General features: G+C 28.9%; 1 protein-coding gene across 1 annotated transcript; it reads left to right on the forward strand.

Annotated features, from left to right (window-relative positions):
* Window positions 1-6,847: 6,847 nt before the first annotated feature.
* On the forward strand, window positions 6,848-7,810 carry LOC125594181. Its single transcript, XM_048770489.1, has 3 exons — window positions 6,848-6,865; window positions 6,948-7,336; window positions 7,525-7,810. Exons 1-3 carry the CDS (start codon window positions 6,848-6,850, stop codon window positions 7,808-7,810), a joined length of 693 nt encoding a protein of 230 aa, XP_048626446.1.
* Window positions 7,811-9,619: the final 1,809 nt, after the last annotated feature.

Below are 9,619 nucleotides of genomic sequence, written 5' to 3' on the forward strand. Positions count from 1 at the left end.
TAAATAAATTATAGTTGATCATCATACTTTTAATGGGCTTCAGCTAGATCTATTAATGAAGGCTTCACCAATATTTTTTATTGCTAAGATTGAATGGCACAAGTTGATAAGTATTAAGGTGAAACGACGGTTGTTTAAATTTTGTATTTCAATTTTAAAATTTAGATAATGATTACAATAGTTATAATTTTCTAAGCACGATTGGATTTATTTCTCTTTACAAACATAAAAGGGGGGGGGGGGGGGGGGTTGGGTTATGTTGGTTAAGTAGTAGTTATCATGAATTAAATTTCTAGATTGCGAAGTGTGAACTTCCCTAATTTTGTGGTTCTCGGCATTACAATGGTTTTTTTTGTCAGTGAACGATCAAAGGGCTGAAGGCACAGCCACCACTTACCATAACAATAGGCTCCGTTTAATGATATTGGAAAAGATCATGAGCCTTTAAACTGAAAGAGACAAAACAAAATATCTATTATAATTAGCTAGTATATTGATTATTAATTTTTTTGGTTAAACTGATTATAATACGTTGGAAGCACCGTAACTTACTGGTTAAGGTTTAAAAGCTTCTACACCTAGGCCCAACCCTAGACTATGCAATTTCTTGCAGATTAGAGGAAATTCAGGTTTCAAGTCCAGGAGAGACGATTTATAATGCAGACTACAGAAGAAAGTTTACAAGAAATCTTCAACATGGTGTAAATAAATCTAGTCAGGAATAAATTCATAGGACGGCTCAGATGATGCAGTTAGGCGTAGATGTTCATAGACAGGTAGTATTGTCGGTTGTCGAATCATCTACATAATATTTCTCATCAATGTAATGTCATAATAAATCAGCGTTATAAAAAAAAACCGATTATGATATTTAAGTAATCTGAATACGTAGTTTTTTTTTTTAAATGTATTAGGTATTTCGCCCGCCAATGTGGACATAAACATTGTAATTATTCTTTAATACATAAGTACTAATTAAAAAACGATAATGATAAATATATTATTATATTACTTTTAAATATATTATATATGTTTTTATTTGAACATTCTTATGTATAAGTTTTTAAGAATTTTCTTTGTACACTTATTTAATATTAATAGGTAATCTTAAAAATCACTCAATATTCCATTTTCATATATAAAAGTAATAATTTTTTACTTCATTAAGTTATTTTTTCTTTCTGTTTTTTTCTTTTAACTTTTTATTAAAAATATTTTTAAAATAACAATACGTATATACATGAATTATCTTTTTATTTTAATATATTTTTTTGGATTTTGGATAATTCTTATTATTATTATTATTATTAGTTTTAACCACTTATCTAATCAAAATAATTTAAGTTCGTTTTATTTTGTAGTAATTAATATATTTTATTTATTAAGAATATAAATTATATTAACCACTCTAATTTTAACTTGAAAGCTCAATGCAAAAAATCACGTTGCAAATAATATTATAATAGTATATACCGAGATACTGGTTTAGATGTAATTCATGGTTGCATATATCAACTACTAAATTTTTAAATACAGCTTTGATTAAAACTTTATTACATATCTATAGTTTTTATTTACGGGTTAGATGTAATTTCCCCACCTTTTTTATTGCATATAGCCTCTTTGTGAGTATAACCCAAGAACTAAACACTTCTTCTATTGGAAAAAGATCCCAGTTAGAATATAAAAAGAATATAAGTAATATATAAGGGACTTGGACGACTTTACTGCTACCAATAAGTTTTAAGTTGAGAGCTCAAGAAACTTATCATGATAACAAAGCGAGCCGACATCCTGACCATTAGTTCGGCCAGACAATGGCCCGTCATCCCACTAATTGATGATCTTAAAAATCTTAATTCCACCGAAATTGCTAAAAAAGGAGCATTGTTGGTATAATGGATTATGTCGATATTAATGGTTATACACACTATTATCTCGAGAGAGGATGGTGGAGATAAGATCACACATTTGAAATATGAAAGGGACCTAATTAATATATAAAAACTTTACCGTTTTACGTACCACCAATTGGTTTTAAATTGGAAAGGCCATGAAACTTAACAAACTTATCACCAGTGGCGGAGCCAGAAATATTTTTGACTGGGGTCATAATATATAAATTTAAATATAATTATATATATTATTACAGAATATATATTTTTCTTACAAAATTTAAAGGACTATAAAAATTTATACAGAAATTAGTGGGTCAAATACTATATTTTAACTAATTATTACAATAATTTTTAAAAATACACCAAAATTTTTTTTTCTCCAATTTTAGTGGGGTCACCTGACCCCACACTATCCTCTCTGCCTCCGCCCCTGCTCTTGTTTCATCCTCAAGGTGGACTGTTTAGAGATTTTATCTTTTTTTCAAGTGCGCTCAGTTGCCTGAATTTTCCGCATGTCAAATTTTGGTGTCCGATTAAATGACGTGCATGTTGTTGGTTCTTTTGGTGTTTGGTGTTGGTGTGTCTATGCATTTAGTATCACTGAGCTTTTATCTCATCCTCCTTTCTGCTGCTCTCTCACTTTTTCCTCTGCGATTCTTGCCGGCTCCCACTTTTGAATGCCACACTTTTGCAGATGAGTAAGAACACTGACCTTGTAAATCACACAGAAATAGACTTATCTTGCAGCTAAATTGATTTTTACTAGTCTTTGAAATTTGCAAAATGTAGAGTAGAATTCAGACTTGTGTTTTGAGTGTATAAAACATGAGTATCAAGACCACTTATCAATGAGAATTACATAGAACCAAAAGCCCTGACCAGAAACATTTGGTGCATATCTCCAAAATTGCAGTACCCCTTTCCAGAGGGTCTGGTTTTACAAAAGATGAAGACATAAAAGTAGCCTACTGCTTTCCCAATTTGACATGAAGAACACATTTTGTTGGTAGCCTTTCAAGAGGTCTGGTTTTACAAAAGATGAAGACATAAGCAGTTTTTTTTCAGTAATATACAGATTTAGATGTATATGAATCTTTCTTTTTTTCCAAAAAAAAAAAAGAATCTTTTTTTTAAAAGAGATAATTTTGTCAGTAATTTAACTACAGTTATGTTTCCGGTTTCAAACCATTCTGGAGTATTGGTCCCTGAACTTGTGTGTTACTACACAACATTCAAGTACTGTCTATTTCCAATTCACAATTCATGAGATTCGGTGAAGAACGCAACATAATGTTTTTCTAGCATGTATATATGAATGAATTACAATAAACTTCGTGATAAAGTCACGACCACATCACAACAATCAAAACCAAAGAAATGCAACATGAGAAAGAGCATTTTTTTGTTCACAATAATTGTTATTTAAATAGTAAAATTACACATTTATCTCAAATATATGTTTTCTTAAAAACAAATAAATAAGATATTATATTTTATTTTTGAATTATATTTTTTTATTAAATATGTAATTTGGATAAAAAATGTCTTCACATATAAGATTGTAATTAAGAAGATGTAATTTTAAAATTTTAAATGTAAATCGAGCAATTTTTAAAATTATATCAATACTATTAAAACAGAAGCAATTTTTCTACTTACAAATAGTCTAGTTTGGACCATTATATTTAATTATATTTCCTATTATTTCTACTCATATTTAATTTAATTGTTAAATATACATCATACTTAAAATTAAGGAACTACTAACTAATCTATTATTTTTAAAAATGAATTTAATTTATATTAATTCGAAATTCAAATAACTAATCAATTATATTTTAGTTATTAATGTAATAAATATTATATATATATATATCTATTCATTATATATAACGATATATTAATCCAAATGCAAAAAAAAAAAATGTTCAAAACCCTCACCAAATACATAAAATATAAATTCTTATAGTTAGAGTATTAAAATATATATAAATATATATTATAATAATTTAACAGTAATTATATGATGAAGCATGTTAATATTTCAACAGACATGTAATATATATATATATAATATCAAATATAAACCAATTGAACAATATATTAACACAAAAATTAACACAAATATATCATAAAACATTACATTAACATAAATCGAAGCCGGAGAGTAAGAGTCAATATTTTAATTGTTTAAAAATAAAATTAATATATAAATTATAAAAATAAGAACTAAATATATTAAAAATATATATCAAATTAAAATAATAAATATTTACATTCTAATGCGAATAATGAAATTGAATTTTAAATTTAAAATAAGCCATAGACAAACATCAAAAAGTATCTAATAATATGTGAATAACAAAAGTAAACTAACTAAATAAACAATATATTTTTTTTGCAAACGAAATCATTAATTTGTAATAGACTATATACATTATTGATTCTCAAATCTATTTTATTTAGTATGCATCCACTCAAATATTAATCATTAACAAGATGAAATTTTAGTTGGACTAAAATTGTATTAAAATGGAATATCAATTTCATAATATATTCACTATTCATCTGAACAGTCATGAATATATATTACATCTAAATATAATAATAAATCAACTGATTACATATTGGGTTATCTATCAGTTCAACCGATAACCAATCTCGGATTTTAGCGGTTGTTACGGGTTTTATAGAATTTTTAAATAACAGTTTTTTTTTTTGAAAACTAAAATGAATTACATATGAACCACGAATTTGGCAATTTAACTGCGGGTCGGATCGAGTTTCAAAACATTGAATAAATATTTTATTTGTAAATCTAAGTGTAGATACAATAAAATACAAATTTATATCAAATAAATTTGGAATGTTTCGAAAATAATCCCGCGCTTTGAAAGCGCGGGTCAAAAATCTAGTATCCATTAAAATAGGATATCATAAAAGATTTACTGACCTGAACTATGAAATAGATCAGTTTTGTTAGAAACTGGTAGAAAGCCACTAAAATCATTCTAATATCTCCCAATTTTTTTTCATTATACTATATTTGAAAGTTGAAACCATTGGATGATATTGTTCATCAATTCGCTCATGAATACAAAATGATTTATTTTTGGGTTCACCCCCTATGGTGAACTTTAGGTTCACCACCAATATGATTGTGTTATTTCATATTCAATATCTTTAAAAAAAAGAAACAAAATATTGTTAAGTTATATTATATTTTTAAAATAAAAAAAAAATAAATAATAAAAATAGTAGTAGTTATAGAATAACAATATTTAAAAAAATATATATTTTAATGTTGTCAGCAAAACACTAAATCTTAAACCCTAAATCATATCACTAAACCTAAATCCTAAATCCTAAACATTTGGGTAAATCATAACTCTTGAATAAATCCTAACTCTTAATAAAAAACAGTAAACACTAAAACACTCAAGGGTTTAGGGTTTAGGGTTAGTATTTTAGTGTTTTTGATTTAGAGTTTAAGTTTTATCCAAGGGTTTAGAGTTTAGGATTTAGGGTTTAGGATTTAGTGTTTGCTGACGCGTTAAAAGTATTTTTTTGTAACTACTATTACTTTTTGTTTATTTTTTACTTTTTTTTTATTTAAGAACATAATATAGTTGACCTATTTTTTTTTCAAAAATATTTCGAATATAAAATAACGAAATACTATTGGTTGGTTCACCCTAAGAGAAGAACACAAATTTAATCAAAAAAAAAAAAATTAAATCCACATGTTATTAATAAAATCATGAAAAGCAAGCTGTTTCTGCTTTTCCCAACTAATATGCCAGTTCAGTGAGATTGACCGAAATAAAATAAGAAGTACGTACAATGCCGATTTTAGTAGGCTTTTACATCAACGAATTAAAAAAATATATATATAAATTTAGCTGCCAGAAAAAATATTAATATAACTAAATAATTGGAGAAATATCTCATAACCCTCGGCAAATCGGAATATTATAGACCGGAAGCACTGTGCACGGAGGAACATGTGGTAGAGTTTACGAATAGTCAATCGTATTTAAACGCTGGCTGAACATTTATGATGAATTCTTAAACGATTTCCATAATCTAGTTTTCTGAAAAAGGCTTCTAATTTGAACTAGTAATTGCTACAGAGTTTCATAAAAAAAAAACTAAAAGCAATTCCTTAAAACCAAAACACTACAGAATCCAATATATTGTCTTCAAACCGAGAAATTATAACAAGGAGTAAAACGAGATTTCATATATGAGGGAGACATATAGTTACCATTTAAAATGGTGGTAACTAGTAAGTTGAAAACTGATAAAAGAAACAGCCAAAGAAAACATTTACAGTGAACGGAACAATCTTTATCAGGTATGTGTATGAGTAATCGTACGTACGCGAGTTTCATATTCAAGGTTACATAAATATACAAAATGAAGACTGAGGTCAACTAGTCGCTAAGGATATTCTTATATTATTCGGTTAACACAACTGTAGGCAGACCAACAGCACATGGTGCATTAATTTTCTAATTATTATTAACGAAGATTCGGTGAAAGCAGGCTCCTCGACCAAATGGATTTGTAGAAATCAATATTTCAGCATGATAACTGAATCTGATATATTAAAATTTTGTAAACTAGACAAAACAACATAACTGTAAGCTCAAATTTTGTAACAACGCTAGTGTTCACATGGTAAAATGATTCCAACAGATCATAGCGCAAAAGCAAGGTTTTTCTCTCTCTCTCAAAACTCAATACTGTAAGCTCTTTAATAAGCATCAATACATACAGATTATGTACATTAATAACCAGTTTATGCATGTCTTAGTCAACTGAGCTACAAAATGATTAATTTGGTACAAATGAATACGTCCATTGAGTATGCAAGCAAAAAATATCAGTTTTGTAAGTTGTAAGAATATGTAGGGGAAAATTGTAAACTGACGAGATTTATTGGCATGCTTTTCTCTAATCCAGTAAAGTTATGTATGTATTATGTAATAAAATATTTTTGAATAACTGTTTGACATTTTTCTTTCTTTTGCTATAAACATTAAGCAATCTAACTCCTGGCTTGTGAACAAGTTACTCAAACTCAAACATGGTGTTCCCTTTAATCAAGTTGAGGTTGCAGAATGGCGAAAAGCACGGTTCTGGTCAGACAATTGGACACCATTTGGTGACCTTCACACACACTTGTCGGGAACAAACTCTAGGTTGGGAATTCCTCTTCATGCTACTGTGGCCTCTCTGTATAGAAACGGCACTTGGTCTCTACCACCTGCACGTTCAGAAGCGCAGATTGAGTTATATGTCTATCTTACAACAGTCGAACTTAACTCATCTCAAGATTACTATGAATGGGAGATCAACGGTCAAGTTCAAACAACTTACAGAACGGGGCGTCTCTATGATTACCTCTGCGCTTTAAAACCTGATGTCGTTTGGTATGATGCAGTTTGGATCTCAAGGGCTATTCCTCGTCATAGTTTCCACACCTGGCTTGTTATCCAAGACAGACTCCCTACGCGAGATAGATTGTTAAAGTGGGGACTTCAATTGGAGGGCCGATGTCTTCTCTCTGCAACTCAAATCCAGAGTCTCGGGATCATCTCTTCTTCTCTTGTAACTATAGCTACGATCTGTGGGCGATGGTAGCTAGAAGACTACAACTTGTACCTTATCGTCACTGGCCTATCACTATTCAGCAATTGATCGCACTTCCCCCACCCGCCTCGCAAAGAATCCTCACTCGACTGGCTTGGCAAGCAACCTTGTACTGGCTATGGACCGAACGTAATACTCGCCTCCATACGCAGATGTTTCGATCGGTTGATCAGATCTTCAAACTACTTGACAGACAACTGAAGAACAAGCTTCAAAGCTTCAGGGACACAAACCGACTCGGTCTTCGATCATGATGCAAAGCTGGTTTCGATTTGGGTTGATCACCGTCTCCCTCCGTTATAATTCATTGCGTTCTCGACTTCTCCGTTACAACTAAAGGTCTTCCTTTTGGGCTTTATCATTGGGTATTGGGCTGTACTGAGTTTGATATGTTTTTCATTATGGGCTGATATAAGTAACTAGAGTTTATGGTCTATGGGCTCTTGTAAAACAATTTTTATTTTTCCTTTTATTTAAATGGGCTTATTTGCTAAATAACCAAAAAAATAAGGGAAATTAGATTTTTAGAGAGAGAGTAGAGAGAGATAGGAAGAAGAAAGTAGAGAGGAGGTGTTTTTTTAGTTAGTTAATGAATTTTGGTTTTTGTTGTGTATAGTGAATGCAATTTCCCTATTTAATTATGAATGCAGTTTACAAAAAAAAAAAAAAAAAAAAAACATTAATATCATTAGAAAACGAAAATATAAGTTTACAAAATAGTATCCTAGAATTAATGCATCCAAGTTAAAAAAACCCACTGAAGCCCAACAATAATATAAACTAGATCTCGATCCGTGCAACCGCGCGAGTTTTTGTTTTTATTTATTTTTAATATAAATATTTTTTTTCAAGTGTCTATCAATTTTTAAAACATAATAAATTTACCGTATATTTTTTCATTGAATAGATTGTTTCAAATTTTCATATGTAATTTGTATCTTCTTATATATATATATATATTTTGGATTATTATTTTAGATTAGTAAATATTGTTTTATTATCATATTCAAAGATATGAAAATTTGCCAAAATTGACTCAAACTTAATTTTGAATACAAAAGTGTACCCTAAATTCAATCAAATGCAAAGTAACCGAAAAGTCTAGTGAAATTACAACACCCCCTTATAACACAAAAAAAAAAAACTGTTTTCAATTTTACTATTATAACCCTCCGTTGGAGAAGACTTCTTTGTAAGTCTTCTCTATGTGACTTCTTTTGTAAGTCTTCTCTATGATGACTTCTTTGTAAGCCTTCTCGTTCAGTAGATCTTAAAAATATTTTATAAAAAATATTTTGATGGTTAAAAAATTGAAATCAAGTAATAATAAAATTTCTCATTGATGTAAATTTAGTTCATCTGAATTAATTATTTTCAACATAGATGAATGAATATACATTGGCTCATGAGTCATTGGTTTAGGGTTTGGTAACATATGTTATAGTATTGTATGTATCTTTAGGGTTAGATTCTGAAATCTTACCTTCATTTTATTTTCTCTTTCAAATTGACCCACATATGTTTAGTAACTATTTAATAACTTAATTTAAACACTTTCTAAGTTTTTTTTTTTTAAGTTTAAGAAAGTGTTATTTTTTTGCATAGTTCATTGGGGCCTGGAAGACTCACAAAGACTTAAAAAGAAGTCTTCAGACACATCCCACCTAAATTTTAGTAGAATTTATGGTTCCCGCCTAAATTTTGGAATAATTTAGGTTTGCCCTCCCGCCTAAATCAAAATCTTCCATAAGTCTTCCATAAGTCTTCGAGAAGTCTTCCAGAGAGAGTCTTCTCATGGATAGATCTTAAAAATAATTATAAATTTTTATAACAAAATATTTTTCATGGGTTAAATTTGAAATCATGTATAATAAATATTTTTCAATGATGTAAATTTAGTTTATCTGAAATTGAATTATTTTCAACATAGATGAGTGAATGTAGATTGGTTTGAGTTATTGGTTTAGGGTTGATAACATATGTTATAGTATTGTTGGTATATCTTTAGGGTTAGATTTGAAATCTTATCTTTATTTATTTTCTTTTTCAAATTGACCTAACCT

The sequence above is a fragment of the Brassica napus genome (genome assembly GCF_020379485.1).
Source record: "Brassica napus cultivar Da-Ae chromosome A4 unlocalized genomic scaffold, Da-Ae chrA04_Random_14, whole genome shotgun sequence".
Lineage (NCBI taxonomy): Eukaryota > Viridiplantae > Streptophyta > Magnoliopsida > Brassicales > Brassicaceae > Brassica > Brassica napus.